This window comes from Prionailurus viverrinus, chromosome A3 (genome assembly GCF_022837055.1).
Source record: "Prionailurus viverrinus isolate Anna chromosome A3, UM_Priviv_1.0, whole genome shotgun sequence".
In the NCBI taxonomy this organism is placed as follows: domain Eukaryota; kingdom Metazoa; phylum Chordata; class Mammalia; order Carnivora; family Felidae; genus Prionailurus; species Prionailurus viverrinus.
Window position 1 is genome coordinate 28,007,998 of NC_062563.1, and position 20,354 is coordinate 28,028,351.

At 54.9% G+C, this 20,354-nt stretch overlaps 1 protein-coding gene across 3 annotated transcripts; it reads right to left on the bottom strand.

Annotated features, from left to right (window-relative positions):
* Positions 1-565: 565 nt before the first annotated feature.
* Positions 566-16,961, bottom strand: SLC52A3 (solute carrier family 52 member 3). Of its 3 annotated transcripts, none has more exons than XM_047853094.1 (5): positions 16,740-16,961; positions 6,170-6,795; positions 4,639-5,144; positions 2,862-2,985; positions 566-2,357 (listed from the first exon to the last, which is right to left on the bottom strand). In XM_047853094.1, exons 2-5 carry the CDS (start codon positions 6,734-6,736, stop codon positions 2,145-2,147), a joined length of 1,410 nt encoding a protein of 469 aa, XP_047709050.1. In that variant the 5' UTR covers positions 6,737-6,795; positions 16,740-16,961; the 3' UTR covers positions 566-2,144. The 3 variants fall into 3 exon arrangements, with proteins under 3 accessions (XP_047709050.1, XP_047709052.1, XP_047709051.1); XM_047853096.1 differs by lacking the exon at positions 16,740-16,961 and adding an exon at positions 12,853-12,892; XM_047853095.1 differs by lacking the exon at positions 16,740-16,961 and adding an exon at positions 12,195-12,291.
* Between the last annotated feature and the right edge of the window lie 3,393 nt (positions 16,962-20,354).

Consider the following 20,354-nt stretch of genomic DNA (forward strand, 5'->3'; position numbering starts at 1 on the left):
GAGAGGGAGACACAGACTCCGAAGCAGGCTCCAGGCTCCGAGCCGTCAGCACAGAGCCCGACGCGGGGCTCGAACTCACAAACTGTGAGATCGTGACCTGAGCCGAAGTTGGACGCTCAACCGACTGAGCCACCCAGGTGCCCCAAGATATCTTTCTCCTGCAGATAAAGACAGCTAGCCCAGTTGCCAGGCGAATTCAGGAAGAATTGTGACAAACGGGGCCACCTAGTACCCTTCCTTGAGGACTAGTTATCGTCTGAGAACATGGAGGTCGTAGGCTCGTATCTGCTGGAGGTCATAAAAGAGTGGGGTTCCTGCCTTTGCAATCTCTTCAGCGGATTGTCTGATGTGCGCCAGTCTGTTTTAATGCTTATTCAGTAATATAACTGTTTTCTTTCTCTGCCGCTTTTGTGGAGAGCTTTTCTGATTGGTGGGAGATTTTTAAATAAAAAAAAAATTCCAATTTTAGGGAGAGAGAGCGAGAGAGCGTGCATGGGTGGGAGAGAGGGGCAGAGAGAGAGAGAGAGAGAGAGAGAATCTCAAGCAGGCTCCACACTCAGCATGGAGCCTAATGGTGGGACTCGATTCCATGACCCTGGGATCATGACCTGAACTGAAATCAAGAGTCAGATCCTCAACCCACTGAGCCACCCAGGCATCGCAGTGGGAGATTTTGTTTTAAATGTTGTCTCCGGTACCTTCAAATGTCTTTCTACGGAGGACTGGTTGAATAAATTTCGTACCCCCACACGACGGGATATGATGTGGTCGTAGGAAAGAACCAGAACCTTCTCTCCATTTTCATTGTTGAGTGAAAGGTACAAGGTACACAGTAGTTTAGGACTTTTTCTGTAAAAAGAGTCTGTATTTGCATTTGCATAATCTCTGTAAGAGTGAAAAAGAAAATAAAGCGCGTGCGTGTGTGCGTTGAGGGGAACCGGGGCAGATGAAGGAGAGGAGAGATGGGATTTTTTTGCTGAACATCATTTTATATTTTCTGACTTTTGAAACATGCGACTGTATTATCTATTCAAAATAAATTAAAGGGAGGGCCGGTGGCAAGCAAGCAAACCACTGAAGAAAAGAAGTCCCAAGGCCGGACATTCTCTAAGCCTTTGATTCTGTTCGTTTCTGAGCTTAGCCTTGACCTTAGAACTGAAAACTGATTATATTGATTTCAGAGGGCTGATCTTAGTTTAAAAGCAGGGAATGTCTCTCTGAAAAAAGAAAAAAGAAAACAAAATAATAATCGGGTAGCTGATGCACTCCTCCCCAGCTGAGAGAGCTGCTTCCCAGGGTTCTCGGGTCCAGTTCTCAGCCTTGGTGGAGGGGGGAGGGGAGGGGACTCACTTGAGAGGTTTGGCATAGCCCCCACCGCCCCCATCTCTCTGCCTCCCAGAAGGTCCCTTGCTTTCCAAGAAGCCGGACTTCTTGAGTCAGGAGCGGTGACGGGAAGGGGTGTGTGGGGCACAGTGTCCATCCACATTGGGAACTGGGGAGTCAAGATGCCCCAAGATCCCACCATTAGCCAGGGGACCTTTTACAAGCTCCTCTGTGAGAATAATAGGAAAAAGTATACCGGGCAGGGGTCGTCTCTCAACCCTCCTGGCCACTTCTCCCTTGTGTTGATGTGCACTTAACTTCCCTTGGGCGTCAGGTCAGGAAATGGCCAATGCTGGGTGCTTCTTCCCTTTATCCCTGTGCTCCGCCTGTGAGGTAGGTGCTATTTATCATGGTCCCCATTTTAGGAAACTGAGGCACAGAGAAATAAGTGACGTCACACCGCTTGTGAGGGCTGGCTCGCCCCCTCTGCGGTTTCTCTTCGGACACCCCTGAGCCTGCCTCCGGCCGGGTGCTGCAAATCCGCCGTCGCTCAAGAGCCCGCGGGAGTTCTGAAACGGAACTGCGGGCACCGCGACCCAGCATTGGGGGCAGGGCTGTGCTTTGCATTTCCAGGCCCCGTGGGAGGCCCGTGGCTTTCTCCCCCGCTCCGGAGGGGAGTCTGCGTGGATGTGTAGGGACTCGGGCTCTGCCCCCGGGCTCCCCGCCACTTGCCCTGTGGCCTGGGCTGCGTGCCTTGCCCAGGTTTCCAGTGTTAGCAACGGGAGCGGGTCAGGGTCATGTAACGGACCGCGCCAAGGGTCCTAGGTGGGGCACTGCAGGCTGCAGAAGTCGGCGGACGAGAAGAGCCTGAACACGTTGACCAGCGGGAACATGAGCACAGCCCCGAGGAGGGAGCCCAGCTGCACCGCCGCCCCACACCACAAGAGGGCGCTGCGGCTGCGGTCGCGCAGGATCACACCCAGCATCACCTTGACGTAGCTCAGGCAGCCGATGAACAGCACCCAGGAGGCCACCTGTGGGTACAGGGCAGGGGAGATGCAGAGTGAAGGGGGCTTTGGGGGTGAGCCCCAGGGGAGAAGGGTGCTTGTAGGGCGACCTAGCGGGCCTAAGGGAACCCCAGGGAATAACCTCCGAGTTGAGTAGAGCCTTTGGGGGCGACCCTCTAGGGCTAAGGGGGCCCCCGGAGTTGACACACATGCCCAGGGCAAAGGAGAGCCCAATAGCCTTTATGTCCCCCCATAACCAAGTCAAGGGCATCTGGGAGAAGGCCACTGCTGACAGACGCATGGCCGTCCACATGGCGGGAAGGGTGCGGCATTCAGGGGAGAGGCTGGACTGTCACCTTGGACCAGCCACCTCACCTTCCTAAGCCTCTGTTCCCAAATGAGAGGCATCCCTCCCCTGCCCAACCCCACCTGGGGCTTCCTCGGGGAGCAGGCCCAAAGCCTTTGGTCAGTGGAAAGGGCCTTGGCTAGGTGAGGCGGGGGGGGGAGCAGCTCCACAGGCCAGGTACTTACAATGAGGACTTCTCCACCCCAGTGGCCCTGCATGAGGGGGCAGGGGCTCATCACGGCCATGGCCATGTTGTAGGCCCCGAAGCCAGTCCCGAGCACTGTGAGGACACCCAGGAATGGCAGAGACCTAGGGCAGAGTAGGGGAGAAGGACGGAAGAGATGGCAAGCCTGACCCCTGCCACCTCCACCCCGGGGGGGGGGGGGGGAGGAGGAGGGTCAGCGTCTCCGGGGTTAGAGGTCAGATCCACGTGGAAACTTCCAGGCCACCTGGCTCAAGTGGGTCAGTGAGGTTCCTGAGGGGCAAGACTGGCCTAAGTCACCCTGAACGTTAATAGCAGGGGGAACAGAATGGACTCCGGTGGTACAGGGACCTGATTCGGATCCCATGTCCCACTTGAGCTGTAAGACTGGTCTCTGAGCCCGTCTCCTCCCCTAGGAGGTGAGTGTCGCAGGCCTGTGGGGGCCTGTGGGGCAGAGTGTGCCGGGCCTGGCCCTGGGCCCCGCCCGGTATTTTATCTGCTGTCATTTCCTCCTGCAACATTCCCAACCTCCTGGCCGACTAGAAGGTGGCTTTGATCACAGCACTGGCACAGCAGGGGGTGTTGTGAGACCTCAGCTGACCCCTTCCCTTCCGGCTTCACCTACCCTGGTCTACACCGTGAGGTTGGCCTGATCTAGAGGCCCTGGTGGCCTTCCAGGTAGGCTCCGGGTGTGACAGCTGAGGACACTGTCCTTCGTTTGAGGTCGTCCCCCTGCGACCTCCCTGCCTATGCTCTTCACGACACCAAGAACCGTCTGTGGTCCTGAGTGAGAGCGGAGGGTCCGCCCCTGCCTCTGAGGACACTTTCTGCTGGAAGATTCTTGGAGCCCCTGGCTTTCAGATTCGGTATTTCTAACATTCTGGGTGTCTCTCATCCCGCAGATCTGTGGCTTCTGCTTCATCAGAAATCTCCAGTCTCCCGCCACAGTTGTAAGCCCTAAGGGAGGACACTCAGCTCTCTGGCAATCTGACCTTTTCTGACGCTATTCCCATTCTCCCTTCTTCCTGGGCCGAGGGAGGTGGGTGTGAGCAGGTCGGAGAGGACCGCCAGGATGGCCAGGGCGGAGTGGTGGGTGGGAGGTTGTGGGGCCCTGAAGTTCCCTGACTCCAAAGCCTGTGTCTCCTACCGGCGTCTGAACCCCCCATGGTGGAACCACCGAGGTTGCTTGGCTAAATTTGGCAATCTCAGGCCCCAATCTAGACTGGCTTAATCTGCATTTTATCAATTTGCCTAGCCATTCTTCCAGAACTGCAGCTGTAAAGGAGCCAGCAGGAGCTGGAGGCAGGAGAACAGGGCTGAAATCCTGGGAATTAGACCCTTTCTCTGAGCCCCGGGGTTTCTATTTGTACATGGGAACCTCAGCTCCTGCCTGCCCATTCCTTCTCAAGGGCCAATGTCAAGGCAAGTCAGCACTTACATTGGACCTGGCACGTGCAGACACTGCTCTAAAATCTTTACAAAGTTAGCTTGTCTTATGCTTCCGGCCACCGTAGGAGGTAGAACTATTATCACCCCCATTTTCCAGATAAGTACCCTTGAGGCACAGGGAAGCGGAGTGACTTATCCAGGATCACAGAAGCTAGGACGTGACGGAGTTGGGATCTGAACCCAGGCAGTCAAGCCCTAGAAACCGTGTTCTTAGCCACTACACGTAGAGCCTGATAGGTGGGGTTTGGAATCCTGACTTCTGGAACGAAATCTGCCCCCACAAGAGTTCCCCAGGACCAGGTGGGACGGACCTGTGAGGCAGGAACATGGAGAGGAAGCAGGCAAGAGGGTTGGCCATGGAGCTGAGGGTGGCGGACAGGTGGTAGGCGATGGGGCCGTAGGACAGGCAGGAGTAGGTTTGCACGGAGGGCAGCACGCCGTTGGTGAGCGCGTTTACAAAGGCCACCAGGATGTAGATGAAGGTCAGGTGGGCGGGGTGGTGGGGGGCCGTTTTCTCCTCTGGATGCCCCTGGGCCTTGCTGTTGTCCCTTGGCCCTGGGGGGCCCGGGTCCTCCCCTTCCCGTGGCCGGATGGAGTGGAGGGTGACCTGGGAGGTGAGGAGGTCTTCTATGGAAGATTCCCTGGGTCTGGGCTGCCGCTGGAGGACAAAGAAAGCGGCCAGGCAGCAGGCCATCATGAAGGAGAGGAGGAGGAAGAAGACCAAAGGCGAGAAGTTGGCCGGCAGGTGGCGACTTTCCAGATGGACCGCGGAATGTGCCGTCCCGGCAAGGTCAGACGCAAAAGTGCTGTTAGCTCCCTGGGGGAAAGACACAACAAGGCTCAGCCGGGTCCGCGGGGGATGTCAGGGCACAGGTAACAACAATGTTAATAATAATGTACAATAAATAGCATGCATTGTTAATAAGGGATGAATGACATAACACATAACTCCTAAGGTAATGATAATAAATGCTCACGAGGTCTGACGGCTCCCTGGGGACCAGCCCTTTGCCTGGGTCAGAACGGTCTGTGTTACCCGAGGGCCATAGGGAGTGCGTGACAAAACCAGTCCACGTGAGTCCACTTGATTCTGACTTAGGAGCTCCACTTTTTCCCACACTACCGCCTGCCAAGGGCTGCCAGCCACAGATGTGTTCTGAGGAGGGGCAGCGTCACCCAAAGTCGCCCTGTGGGAAGGTGGCCTGGTGTGGCCCAATCCCTCCCTCGCTTTTTCTTTTAAAGCTTTTAAGTCCTCTCCAGGCCCAGCGTGGGGCTCGAACTCACAACCCGGAGATCAGGAGTCGCGTGCCCTACCGACTGAGCCCGCCTGGCGCCCCACGGCCAAATCGCTTTTCGAGAGATAACCTATGGACATCTAGATTTACGCGTGGGACATTTCAAACGTTTAAATGTCTTCAACCAAGTCAAACAGTCAAAGTCAAACGCTTGCAGGATACGGCCGCCTGGGGCCACTGGTCTGCGCCCGGTGATGAACTGCTGTGGTTTGGGCAACACCGGGTGCGTGTGAGGTGTCTAAGACCCAGGGGGAAACAAAGTCTGACATGTGAAACAACACAAAGCCGTGGCTAAAGCCTACGGTTCTTGGCCCTGGCCGTACCTTAGCATCACCCGGGGAATTGTGAGGAAATACACGTTCACAGTCCCGATTTTGCAAGCTGGAAACGCAACACGCTCTGAAAGTGAGCTCCCCCGGGGGCAGGTGATGCGAGAGCGCAGCCGGGTCAAGGACAGCGGTCTGCCCAGCATCTAGGAAGCACGAGCCCCCCGCGCGGCCCGGTCTGTGATCAGTCACAGAGCGCGGCCATGGGAAATGTCGGGTACCTGGGGGAAGACAGTCTTCCTGGTGGTCTCGGCGCTTGGGGTGGTTTCTAACGGCTTAGTGACATTGACACAGGTAGTGAGACCCGAGCCCTGGGCAAGAGCCACCAGCGCAGGCAGGAGGCCGCTGAGCCCTTCGCCCACGAAGAAGGTGGTGAGGTAGTGGGCGGGCAGCCGGCTCATGAAGGGCAGGAAGGTGACCGACGAGGTGCAGTCCACGAGGGCCAGGAAGAAGGTGAGGACCATGAAGGCGATGCTGTGGGGGCCGTCCAGCACCCAGGGAGTGACATTCCAGAGGAAGGCGAAGAGGGTACAGGTGACGGTGCCCACGCCCAGCACGGTAAAGATGATGGGCACCTCCGAGAGGCAGCCAGGCTGGAAGTGATGGAGCAGGGTGACCAGGAGGGGGCCGATGTTGGCCAGCTGGATGATCACCGTGAGGTAGGAGGGGAGATACCACCCCTCGGGCAGCTCCGTCACCAGCAGGGGCAGCTCGACCCAGAGCCCGTTGATGGCCACCCAGGAGCCCAGCCCGAAGGTGCAGACCAGCAGGTGTATCAGGAGGGGCATGGCGATGTCCGCCCCGTGCCGAACGAAGCCGCCACCTCCCGGATCGGCCTGCGGCGGGGCTGCCGGAGAGAAACATCAGGTGAGCGAGACGTCAGGGTCGCCATCGGCGACGAGACAGTGCCGTGGAGCCCAGGTGTTTCCTGATCTTTCCCCTTCTCCTGAACAAGTTGGCTCTCGGTGATAGGAAAACGGGCGCATTCTTTGATGGCTAACCTTTCCAGAGGGGAAAGCCTCCCTAACAGCGGCTCGTCATTCCAGAGGCCGCCAGAGGGAAGTTTGACACATTGAATCGCACAGCTGTTGCACCAAAGCAAGCCAACAACAAACCAAGCACCCTCTTCAAAGAAAAAGGAAAGGAAAGAAAAAGAGAAAAGAAAAAGAAAAGGGAATCGAGGACAGTGACCGTCCCGACCTCATCGTTGGAATGAGATGCAAACATGTTAATGAGTTACTGCGTCTTAAACAGTGCCTGGGGCCCAGTAAGGGCATAGGCACCATTTCGGAGAGCAATGTTGACCGGGCCAGTCACCTCCTTTTGCGGATGGGCGGGGTCCGGGGAGGTGGGATTTGGAGCTCGTCCCCTGCAGCACTTGGCCTCCTAACCCCGATGGGAACCCAGGCCTGATCCCTCAGGCCCTCCCCCTTCACATGTCAGTCTTTCTTGTTCTTCTAGAAGGGGCAGAAGCGTCTCTGTGGCCATGCCTCCCCCGGGGAAATTCCCCACACCTCAGCGCCTCCTTTCCAGGTTCCCACACACAGATCTGACTCTCGGGCCCCAGATGAACTCTCTTCTTCCTTCCTCCACTGAGGGAAGCCAATCCTGGAGCAGAGGGCAGTCCGACCTGCTTTCCACCTCACCCCACCACCTCCTTTCTGGAGGCCTGAGGCAGAGGACCCACGGAGAGAAGCTCCAGGCAGCTGTCGCCTGGAGAGGACCTCTCTCACAGGTCTGTTGTGCCCAGCTTCTCGGCCGCTCACTGCCACCTGAGACCAGAATGTGGTCCAGGACAGGCAGGATCTCACTGCGACAAAGCTGCCCTACACCAACTCAGGCAGAATTCTGTCTACGATCGGTGAACCGATATGGAAGGACAAACAGGGAGAGGTTGAATGATACTCCAAGGCAAATGGCTGCTGCCTCCCATGAGTCCCTCTTCCTTTCTTTTGTTGTTACAGAGACCAGATTTTCGGTTGGGCAAACAGCCACCAAGCTACAAGAGTACAGGGGCGCCTGGGTGGCTCAGTCGGTTAAGCGTCCGACTTTGGCTCAGGTCATGATCTCACACTCCGTGAGTTCGAGCCCCGCGTCGGGCTGTGTGCTGACAGCTCCGAGCCTGGAGCCTGCTTCGGTTTCTGGGTCTCCCTCTCTCTCTGCCCCTCCCCTGCTCACTCTCTGTCTCTCTCTCAAAAATAAATAAACGTTAGAAATTAAAAAACAAAAAGCTACAAGAGTATACTTCCCAGCCTCCCTTGCAGTGGTGCATGGCCATCTAATCGAGGCCAGACTGATGAGGCTGTGAAGACTTTGAGAAGTCTCCTTAAAGATGAGGGGGTGTACCTTCCCGCTCTTCCTCCATCCTGCTGTCTGGAATTCGGGTGTGATGCCCAGAACTCCAGCAGCCGTTTTGCGCCAAGAGGGATGGTGTGGGGGCTAGAGGGAGACTAGACTTCAAGACTTTGTGGCACAAAGCTGCAGAACCAGTCCTGTTCTGCCTGCGACTGAACTATTTTGTTTGTTCAGTGTTGTTTACATTGTAAGTAAGCTTTCGTCTTGTTTAAGCTACTCACATTATTTATAGCAAAACACTGGCCAAGCGGACAGACATAGATGTTCAAGGATATATCAGACTGGTTATAGTAGCCAGAAACTAACATTTATCTCCTTTATTCTGAGTGTCCCAACTCAGAAGCTCAGGTCTTGCCCTAATGGGGATTTGATCAAAAACCAAAACCAAACATTAGTTGTTGAAATACACCTTAAAGAGGCATTGGCAAGTTACGAGTAAACTTGGGGGCAAACATCTTCCAGAGAAATGCAAAGAGATGGATGAATGGAGGGAGAAAGAGAGAGAGAGAGAAAACAAAGAGCCTTAATATGGGATTTGATGCCAAGGGTATAAATTAAGCCGCTGAGTCATTTCATATTGATAGGTACCGCACTCCATAGCGGAGTCAAAACAGTAGCAAACGTCTGTATTCTGAGTAACATTCCCCCAGAGTCTCAGACACGCCAGGAGAAACGGACAGAAACAGTCAACGGTCAACGGTGCGGTGTTGATTCAGTGCTCTAGGCCTTGACCGCAGAAGGCAGTGTAAAATAAACAAAGGATATAGGGGAGGCAATAAACGATATTTCTAATAAAGAGGAAGAGGTCAATAATTAAAGGGAGGAGGTGGATTTGCTAAGGAAAGACGGTTACTTGTATCCTCTGAAAAGCTACTCAAATAATGAGAGACTTCAGCAAGCTGTCCAGCTACATGTTCATTCACACCTGTGGTTTTCCTGCATAGAACCAGTCAGAAAATCTGACTTGCTACGGTACTCCTTTGGGAAAAAGAAATAAAGCTAGATCTCTTTCTTACTTCCTATTCCCAACGCCTGAAAAAGGAATTCCAGCCGGATCAAATATTTAAACAGTTTTTAAATGAAAAGTAGAATATTAAGTGTAAAATCACAAAATTCTATTCCTGAAAACATTACCACGCTGTGTTGACTCACTTGGATTTAAATTTAAAAAAAAATAATTAAATATATGTAACAGGTATAAAATCAGATATATCAGTTTTTCCATTAAGTGCAAAAATCACGAAATTCTATTCCTGAAATCATCATGGTACTGTATGTTTAACTAACTTGGACTTAAAGAAAAAAATGTGTTAAAAAAAAAAAGAATAAAGAAACCCAAAGAAAATATAGGCAGAGGGAACAGCTTGTGCAAATGTCCTGGGGCAGGAACGAGCCTGGGCCAGTGCGGCTGGAGCAGTGGGCTTGATGGGGAGATGAGGGCAGATAGGCAGGTAAGGAGCCTGAATTTCATTCATGTGCACTAGGTTCTATGCACTGAAAGACTGAATCCCTACACCCCAGAGCCGAGTTCTCTGGGTTCTGTAATTTGAGGGAAGTGATTTGGTCCCACAAGTCTCTTCTCTTGGCTAGAAAGCAGTTATGATGGTGGAATGGCCCAGCCTAACCCATCTCCTGCGTGGCTCTCCTGCCCTGGCCTACTTTCAGCACATACCGAGTGCCACATGCTCCTGGACCTGGGAGACACTGATGGGGGATGTGGCCATCAGTGAAACGAGTCAGGGGCGGAGTGGGGGAGAATGTCCTAGGCAGAGGGAACTGCACGTGCAGAGTACCCTGTGGTTTCAGAGTACTAAGGAGTGGCTCAGAGGGAGTATGCTGGGGAATTTTTTAAAAGTCCTTATCTCTCTTCTCTCTTTTTCTTATAGTGGCCTTGCAGTGCGGGTGCATTCATTCAACCAGTATTTACTGGGCACTTGCTGTGAAACACTGAGCAAGTCAGCAGTGATGAGGGCTGTGGGAGGGGAGCAGAGCTGGGAGGGCGGCATTCCTATCCGGGATTGTCAGGGGGAACATGAAGGAAATGTGAGAGTGAGCGCTGCCAGGGGAGAGCAGTGCAGGGGGCGGGAACAGCAAGTGCAAAGGCCCTGGGGTGGGGCCTCACCTGCCAGGTCCCAGAAACAGCTCTTGGTGTTGGGAGAACCAGGAGGCCAGTGTGGGAGGAGATGGGCAGGTCACACAGGGCCCTGGAGGCAAGAGTTTAGGTGTTTTCTCTGAGCCCAAGTCTCCCTTCCTGGGCAGAGGGAGGACCGGCTGTAAATTTCGTTTTACCATAATCACGCTGGCTGTTGTGAAGAGAGTAATGTGGGGCCGGGGCAGGCGTAGGAACGAGACCTGCCAAATAGGTTAATTATCAGGAAGCTGGTGGAGGAATCCAGGCAAAAAGAGACAGTAATGATAACAGTAATGAGAACTGTAACAACAGCCATCATCTACTGGCCAAGCGCTTTACACACACTCTCCATCAAATCCTCTCCACAATCCCGAGGTAGGCAGGATGATCACCCCCATTTCATAAATGAGTTAACCGTGGCTCAGAAGAGCAAAGTAATGTGCCCGGGGTCACCCAGCGGGGTCAGCTGGGAGCTGGGGTTTGAACCGAGGCACGTCTGACCGTCACGGCCTGAGCAGAGAGCCCCGGAGGCAGGGGGATCGTGAAGATGTGGCAGGGGCCACACTGAGCAGGATCCCTTTCCACTCACCCCCGGGCCTCCCCACCGCGTGGGCCGGGCCAGGGAGAAACGGGGTGCCGGCCTGGGAGAACCTGAGACAGACTCCAAGGCCTAGATACTTCCTGGGGCCCCATCAGCGACTGTGGGAGAACAGAACCCCAAGGCTTTGAATGAGACTCTTCAGGCTCAGTCCGCTCCATGACACGTGGGCACACAGGTACAGAAGCCAGGACAGCACCCCCCCCCCCCCCCCCCGAAGAGGTCTCTTTCCTTCAAAGTTTTGCAGTGGAAGCTGAGAGTCCTAGGCCCAGGGGGGTGCAGGGGGTGGGGGTGGAGGGCCAGTGTACCCTCAGTGTGTGGCTGGGCCACCCTCTGCCCCACCAGGAGGGAAAGGCCCTGTCCGACCTTGACCATCGGGAGGCTCTGGTCCCGAACCCTCCCCGGCTCTCTGCTTTGTTCCCTCCTCAGTTCAGTTGTGACGATTTATCTGTGTCTTATCTTTTGAGTGCCGACCTCTCCCACTGTAGTATAATCTTTGTGTGAGCAGGGCCCTGTCTCTCTCTCAGTGCCAAGGTGGCCACCTAGTTTGCCAAGGGCTGGGTCGACAGCCTGCCTCAGCCATGCGGGTTGAGTCGACCTGGCTGGCCTGGGCCATGCCAGCTGGCAGTGTGGGCACGGTCTACACCCGCTCCTGGACAGGGGTCTGAGTCAGTGTTGTCCCAGAGTCCTCGGTGACCCCCGCCTGGGGCCCGGCCCGCCCTCATGAGAGAGGTGGGGAGGTTGTCCGGGCTGGAGCAGGATGGCTTTGAGAGGACAGAGCAGGGAGAGAAAGAACCAAAGCTAGAAGCCAAAATGGGCAGAAAGAGAGACGGAGAGACAGAGGCGGGGCAAAAGGAGGAGGTGGGGCGGAGAGGGCAGGGGGCGGGAGGGGAGGCGATGGAGGCAGGGGAGTAGCAGGGTGTGCTGGAACCCTGGCCTGGCTCAGCCACCGCCCTCACCCCCTCACTCACGTCCACATGTATCAAGGGGCCTTCTCCGCCTCTCATCATCTTGGAGTCCCTGGGCCCTCTCCAACTCAATGTTCCCATCTCACAGATGCGGGGAAACCGAGGCCCAGAGAGGAGGCGGTGCTTGCCCACACCGTGCCCCCCCCCCATCCCCCCCATCTCAGGTTGTGGTGGGCGTCCGGGCCTGTGCTCACCCGCTGTGTGTCCTCAGGCCACTGCTCACCCTCTCTGGGGCCTGGTTTCTCCATCTAAGAAAGGGGGCGGGGATGGGCCTGTTCTGCGGGTCTGGCTGACAGGGAGGAAGGGAGGAGATAATGGAAGCCCAGCAGGCCGGCTGGCAGAGACTTCCAGCTCCCTTCCTCCTCCTCCTCCTCCTCCTCCTCCTCCTCCTCGGGGCCTCCCACGAGGCTGACCTTGGTCAAGCAGCCTCCCCTCCGTGCTCATCCCAACCCCCAGCCCTCCTGCCAGGCTGGTGAGGCTCCAGCGCAACCTGGCAGGAATGGCCGTCTAGACTTCCCCAGCGGCGTGTTCATGCAGCCGGGCAGAGGTCGGTGGGGGGGCCCAGTCTTTTGGCCCGGGGAGGAGGGGGCTGGAGTCCACCGGGCGTCCCAGCTGGGCTCCCGGCTCCGACGGACCGCAGAGGGAAAGGCCCTTCGTCCCTCCTATCCCTCTGGCCTCCAACCCAGGAGTCTGAAACTGGGCGGGGGGGGGGGGGGGGGGGAAGCTACAGGCCACTGGCTGTCCCCCAGATAAGTGCCCCCCGCCCCCTGCTCAGGGCCCCGTGTCAGCCGGCCCTCGGTAGAGGCAGCCGTGCCCTCAGAGGCCCGAGCCGCCCAGTTTCTGCCGGCTTACCTGCAGGTCCCCGTCCCAAGTGACTCTGCCTGGGAGGGGCGGAGGCGGCCGGGTTAGTATTAACCTGCCCCGCCCAGCCCAGCGGAGGGGGAGGGGCGGGGGGCGGGGCTGTCGGCTGCACCAAGAGCCTACTGTGTGTCTGGAGCCCGGCCCGGCCACCCGGATCCTGAAGATCCCGATGACCCCGCGGGCGCAGCAAAGGGCTCACATTCTCGGGCGCTTACCGCCATCCACATTTTACGAGGGTTGACCCCGAGAAGGCAGAAGACCTGCCCAGGCTGCCTCTGGCCTTGCCCCAGGGCCACCGTAATTCCTGTCACTCCAGGGGCAGGGCTCCCTGGAGCCCAAACTCCTGGTGCGAATAGTGGAGTTTAAGCAAGTCACTTGGAAAGTGGGGGTGTTAACAGCGCCCTCCTCATGGGGCAGAAATCCTGACAGGCAGTGTGTGCTGACTCTGTGCCAGGCACCGAGCTTGACATGAATCCGTGTATCTACTCTTCACAGCCTTTTTTGGGGGGGGGGGGGCTACTATCGCAATCCCACTTTACAGATGAGTTAACAGAGGCCCCGAGAAGTCAAGAGCCGCGGCAAAACAACGACCTACAAATAACCGCTTTGCCATATTGCAGTCGTTCATATCTGATGAAACCTTTCAGGAATCCTAGGTCGCGGGCAGGCAATGCTTTCATTTCCTACTTTACAGGTGGGGAAGCTGAGACTCCAAAGAGGTTCAGCGACTGGCTCAAGGTGTCCTGGCTGGTAAGCGTGAGGTCATATTAGAACCCAACTCCCGAGGCCGGTGGCTGGAGTGGGGGGTGGGGCCGGGTGGGGTGGGGAACGTATGGCCCAGGGCTTGGGGCTTGTACATTTGTTCATTGCCTGTTGACTTCTGCTGGGAATTCTGACCTGCTTTCTGCCGTGTTCTCGGAGACATTCAATTGCTCAAGAGAGCAATCACTCTCCAGGCAAAAGCTTGGGAGGAGAGGTGAGCAGACCCCTTCCCTCTCGGCTGGCAGGGGCTAAGGAACCATTTGGGTTGCCAGGACACAAGAATGTGCTTCCTGGGGGGCCTCCACCGGGACGCTGCTCCTGTCCCCTCCTCTGATGCTCCTTTCTGACTCCAACCATTCTCCCTTCAGTTGGATTCGAATCCCTGCTGGTGTGGTTTCACTTCCTGCCACCTCACCCGGGCCTCTTAGGGTCTTTTTGTTTTCCATTTAAAAATATCTTCAGGGGCACCTGGGTGGCTCAGTCGGTTTAAGCGTCCGACTTCCGCTCAGGTCACGATCTCGTGGTCTGTGAGTTCGAGCCAGCCCCGCGTCGGGCTCTGTGCTGATGGCTCAGAGCCTGGAGCCTGTTTCTGATTCTGTCCCTCTCTCTCTCTCTCTCTCTCTCTCTCTCTCTGCCCCTCCCCCGCTTGTGCTCTGTCTCTCAAAAATAAATAAATGTAAAAAAGAAATTTAAAAATGTCTATATTATCAACCCTCAAGGACTCCCTCTTGCTCGCTAAATTAAGAAAAATGCCCATGCCTCACATTTCTGTCCCTTCTCAGCTGGGACCAATAAACCTTGACAATTTTATCACTTGCTCTTTCTTATATGTAGCCAGAACTGCTTACCATTCTCTAAGTATTTATAGTACATCGAAGCCACCAAAATTTCCATATGAATTCTTCTATTAGAATACCCTTTCTGTCCCATCTCTGGCACAACCCTATCTGTAATTTCAAAGCCAATCTCAAATGTTACCTCCTCCAAAGAAACCTTTCCAGATATCTGTTTCTAATATAACCACTATACATTGGGAGCTTAATAAATGTTTGTTGCATATGTAGCCAGGGCACGGGGGTGCAAAACATATCCGGTTCTGCCACACGGGCTGTTGATAAAATCCAGAGGCAGAGAGACGAGTAGAGGTGAAACAAGAAAGGAATCGATTTCAGCAAGGCCAACACCGGAAAGACAGAGGACGACTGTGTCAGAGACAGTTTCCAAAGTGCCGAAAATACTTCCAGGTCTATATAAGGAAGGTGCGGGACAAAGGGGGTGGGTCCCTGCAGGTGGGCAGTGAAGGTCAAATCGCTCCTCCTCCTGCTAGCTCAGGGTGTCCTTGTGGCTGGAGGGGACAGTTTCTGTTCCCAGCAGGGGATGCTCTGCCCACCAGGCAGAGACCAGCTGGAAAGAACCCTAGTGAAAAGTCTGAGGCCAGGACGGAGACAACTGAAGCCCCTCTTTCACGTGCACGAATGGATGAACCCCAACCAAAATATTCTCCCTTTCCTTGTCAACTCCAGATATTTTTACAGCCTCGGTTGTTTAATTAAGACTGTTATTGGGGCGCCTGGGTGGCTCAGTCAGTTTAGCACCCGACTTCAGCTCAGGTCATGATCTCGTGGTTTGTGAGATCGAGCCCGGAGTCGGGCTCTGTGCTGACAGCTCAGAGCCTGGCTCCTGCTTCGGATTCTGTGTCTTCCTCTCTCTCTGCCCCTCCCCCCACGCATGCGTGCACGCGCTCTCCCTCTCTCTCAAAAATAAACAAACTTAAAAAAAAAAAAAAAAGACTTACTACTATCGGGGCACCTGGGTGGCTCAGTCAGTTGTGCTTCCGACTTCGGCTCAGGTCACGATCTCACGGTTGGCGAGTTCGACCCCCTGTTGGGCTCTGTGCTGACAGTGTGGAGCCTACTTGAGATTCTGTCTCTCCTTCTCTGCCCCTCCCCACTCTCTTCCTCTCAAAATAAATACGTAAACTTAAAAAAAAAAAAAAAAAAGACTGGTAGTATCTTTTGCGGGAGCAATTTTAGGTTTACGGGAAAACGTCCCACCCGCATTCTTTACAGACTGGGGCATACGGCCGACTGCTTTCTGAGGCTTGCCTTTTCTACCAAGTATCTCAGAGATCTTGCTATATAGCCTGCACATCCAGACCCTCATTCAGTGGCTTCAGTCACTGAGCAACTTTTATTAAGTGCCAGTGAAATTGGCGCTTTCCAATAAAGTCTCCGCTTCTGATCTGAAAACAAGGCTAAGTTATTGTCCTGCGTTCAGAGTAGCTAGAGGGAAGTGAACTGTAACCCAAAGCCTGTTTCTTTCCACAACAGACTGCCTGCTTCTAAAGGGCAATTAGCCTAGGGAATATACCATGGGGCCTTGTCACCGCCTCTGATAGATGAACTCTCTCTGATGCGCAACTCACAAGACATTTGTGTAAGTGGCTTTCCCCGCGCTGAGCGGCCCGCGACCTAAGGAGCGTCCTGATGGACTGCGCCTGCGCGGATCAACAACGCCCTCAACTTTACCTCCCCCTTTGTAGCTTCCAATCACATTGGTGCATGCTCTCCCTAAAATCCGGGAAAGCCTCAAGACCCCTTTTTCAGGGCAGGCAGATTTGAGATCCCACCCCCACCCCCATCTCCCCGTTAGGTGGCCTTGCAAATTCAAATTGTCTTCACTGCAAACCCGGTCTCCGTGTTCGGCTTGGGGGCCCACGGGGCCCTCGTTCCCTCATTCGGTTACACCAACAATGTCAGGCACTGGGAGAGATGCTTGGGACATAAAATTGAACAGAGGAGACAGACGAAGCCCTGGTCTTTGGAGAGCTGACCTTCTAGTGAAGCAAAGGGAGGATAAATGTAGGAAGTGAGGACATTAGTTAGTGTGTTAGTCCGTAGGAAAAAAAAGAGGGCGAGGGGAACCCGGAGTGGCAAGTGCGGGCAGGCTTCAGAGTGGGAGCAGCCAGCAGAGGCACCCTGAGGGGGGGACAGAGTCCCAGGCTGGAGAAGGACAGGCCTACAGGTGTTCCATTACCCGACCGCCCCAGGACGAATTTGGCCCACCCCCGTTGCTGGGCCCCTGTCGTTTGCTGCGGCCGCAAACACTGGCAATACCTGCAGAATCCGCTCCCAGCAGTGAACTACAACGTGCTCAGAGAGAGATCGTCCAGTTCATTGCCTTCCAAAGGCGCTGCACGAGGACCACGAGTTTCCCACAAAGAGCTGCCCTCCGGGGCTCATCAAACGTGTACATTCTTCTGGCAGGTCACAAGGGCGCTCACATTCCACGAGGAGCCTTTCCAGAGCGGAGATCAGCTAATCCGCCACCGGGCCCCCAGGGCAGGCGCGGGAAGGTTCACGCCTAGGTGGTGGGTGGGCAGGGCTTCCAGAACCGGTTCGTGGGGTGAATGGATGAGGGGGTTGGAGGCGCCGCTGCAGTTACCCACGGGGGCCACCAGAGGGCGCAGGGTGCTACAGCCTCCGAAGAGGAACCGTCCTGGGGCATCTGAGGAATTAGGACCTTCTCTCTGGGGGGGCGTACGTGCCGGGGAGGTGGAAGGAAGGAGAGTGGGGGGAAAGGAGACGTAGGCTTCGAGGGGATTAGATAGAGGAGCTTCTGAGAGTGCCTCTAAAGCAATCTGCTGTCTATAAGGGCCAGTCGCGTGGTGCAGCCCCATCAGAGTGAATACGATCTCTTATCTGTGAATTGAATTCAAGAGCCCAGAACAGAGCGGAGAAAAAAGCCACAGGATAAATACGGTATGATTCCATCTTTGGAAAGATTTTTTTCCACAAATAGATGCCACATATTCATTAGGGGTGTGTGTGTGTGTGTGTGTGTGTGTGTGTGTGTGTGTGGTGTTTATCACATATACATCCATAGGAAAAATCTAGAAGCATGAATTTCAAATTGGCAGCAATGGTTGCCTTTGGAATGGTGTGTGTGTGTGGAGGGGGTCAGGGAATGGGAAGGGTGATGGGGGGTGATCAAAGAGGAGTTTAGCTTTAACTGAAATATTTTAACTTTCTAGGGGTCTAAACCCTGTTAGTTGTGTAACCTAACATTAAAAAATTACTTTAAAAAAAGAAAAATGAAGAAAAAGAACTGAAAGAAACCTCGAATGCCATTTTGTGTTACATTAATAGAGGTCTTACCTGCAGCTCAAGGGAGGTGACGGCCTCCTCTGTTCTCAGAGCACATCTGGGACCTCTTTTCTCTCTCCTCGGCTCTGTCCTGTGTGAAGAACAGGGAGCACCCAAGTGGAGGAAATTGTGGTGACATCTGAATGGGGACACATAGGTGAGCGTGGCCTTTACTCAAGCCGGAGTAACTGGGCTGGGAGAGGTATGTGTGACAGATGCTTTCTTGGTAACAGATTTCTGGAAGGTGCTCAGGGCAGGATTCCAGGAGTGAAGGATGGTGGAAATTCCAGCCCGGGTGGAGTAGAGAGTTCCTATCCAGTCAGCAGGGACGGCATGAGCTAATCTGGGGACTTGGGGAGTGCCTCGACCTGGAATGTCTTCAAGCCAAGGCAGCATGATGATTCCTAGGAACTAGGAATACCGAGGATGGCCTCCCAGCATCCTGTGGGAGGGTATGGGGGAGTCCCTGAAAGACGCCTTCAGTTCTGGAAAACGATAGCTGGGAGGCCAGAAGGAGTGGGCGGGCTGAGATTCTTTCTCCCTTTATTTGCTTTTTCTCTTTCAGTAACTGCTGATTGAGATCGGCTCTGTGCCATGCGCTGGGGATACCGCAAGGAGCATGGTCTCTAAAATGGAGGTGCTATCTTCTCTCCCAACTCCTTTTTGCTCCCACACGGCACATACTGATCCCTTAGCAGATCCAGAATCGGGCCACTCTGTACCCCTCCACTGCCACCGTCCCCATCCAGCCCCTTCGTGTCCTGCGTGGCTGTCGCAGTATCTCTTCGCTGGCACTCTCCACTCCAGCCACACTGGTCTTCTTGCCAACCTTTCGGGTAGGAAACCTATTCCCTGCCTCAGGGCCTTTGCACTTGCCTTCTTTCCCCAGGTAGCCCCATGGCCCCTCCCTCACTTTATTCAGGTGTCTGCTCAATCTCACCCTTCAGAGGTGACCCTAAATTAGAATTGTCTGATCGCCACCACTCTCTAGCTCCTTGTGCCTCGATAGCTTTGCTAACTGTGCCCTTGATGGTGTGTTATGTGTTCGTTGACTCATCTTGCTTTGTGTCTGTTTCCCACCAGTGTCAGCTCAGCAGTGGGGGGGGGGGGGGGTGGGCGGGGAGGGGGGAGGGACTGTGTCTCTTTTGTTCACAGTGGAGGTCCTGGTGCCTAATTTGTGCCTGGCATGTGGAAGGAACTTGGAAGATATTTGTTCACTGGCTGAATGGAAGGGGAGGTCTTAAGGAGAGCACTTCGCTGGTTTGGGGGTGAGTGAGAGGGACAGGCTGACAGGGACATTGAGGTTCCTGCTTGAACAGGGAGAGAGGATCCCCTGGCCCCGAGCTGGGGAGACTGGGGCCGTACTGATGCAGGGGGCACAGCTAGGGACGGGAGAGCCCTCTCCACAGGGGCTAGAGGCTCCCGGCCTGCACTGACTTCCTCACACAGAGACCTCACGCTGCCGGGGACGCGTCCCCTGCCCTCTGCCTCTGATGCTGACTTGCTGAGGGCCAGACATCAGCTTCTGACTCTTTTGGTGCCCTGGGCCTCCTTCTCTGCCCTCTTCCTTCTGTAGGATTATATGTCTTGGGTCCTTAAGAAGAGTACAGGTCCCCAAAGTAGGGGACCCAGGTCAGGCCTGGGCCTCAGTTTCCCAGCCAGTCCAATGGGGTAGATGGTGCAAGAGAGCAGGTGCCTAGGCCCAGATCGAAAGGGTGAGATGGGGCTGTGTCCTTCTGTCCATTCCCCAGTCCAGACACTGGCAGACTGGTCTGGCCTCTCGGGGCTCGGGGACAGCGAAGCCGTTGGCCTCCTGCCTGACCCCCAACCTGAGAGTCGGTATCCTGGGGAAGGGGCGCAGAGCCCCCAGTGGCCGAATCCATGAGAGCACCAGACGCAGCACTGGGGCAGAGACTCAGGGTGTCCCAGGGGAAGGGGCCCCACACGGGGAGGGACTGCCCAGGGGCCCACACACAGACCTGGTTTTCCCAGTCCAGAATGTTCTCCTAGCTTGCCTTCCAGCCTTCTCAATTCACGTCCACAGCTGTGGCCACACCCAGGGTCTGCCCTCGTGTTTTTCTTTCAGTGGTTTACGCTGAACTACGTCGAGTAATTTTAGACACACAGAAAAACAGAGGATAACATTATGAACTGTATATCCGACATCCAGATGAACTCTGGCATTTTCCATAATGCTTCCTCCATTTCTTTTCGAGGCGGTTTAACGTGCATTATAGAGATCGTGAATCATCACCTCCAACACTTTAGTCTGCATCTCTAAAAAAAGAAGGCCACTTCCTTGTATAACAAAGGAGCGTGGTTTCACTCCAAAATATTAATATTTCTCTCAAAGGGCTGGTAGGGAGGCATGGGGCCGGACAGGAGAGTGGCCCCTTCCCAAGGCTCCAGAAGGTTCCAGGGAAGAAACTGGTATTCCCACACTGATGCAGTGGGAAGAGCACTGGACAGGGAGCCCGGACGGTGTGGGCCTGTCCTCGCTCTGATTTGGGTCTCTTGTGTGTCTGTCTGTAAAACAGGGTAAGTAGTAAGGCCACGACAGGGCCCCTGCTTCGCTCCCGACCACCC

Bases quoted from the DNA above. Each gene is read 5' to 3' on its own strand.
- SLC52A3 (XM_047853094.1), bottom strand. From the start codon at position 6,736: ATGCCCCTCCTGATACACCTGCTGGTCTGCACCTTCGGGCTGGGCTCC. The intron at 2,986-4,638 runs GTCCGTCCCACC...ACTCTGCCCTAG, and splicing joins TCCATGTTCCTGCCTCACAG to GTCTCTGCCATTCCTGGGTG. The intron at 2,358-2,861 runs GTAAGTACCTGG...CTGTACCCACAG, and splicing joins GGGGTGGAGAAGTCCTCATT to GTGGCCTCCTGGGTGCTGTT.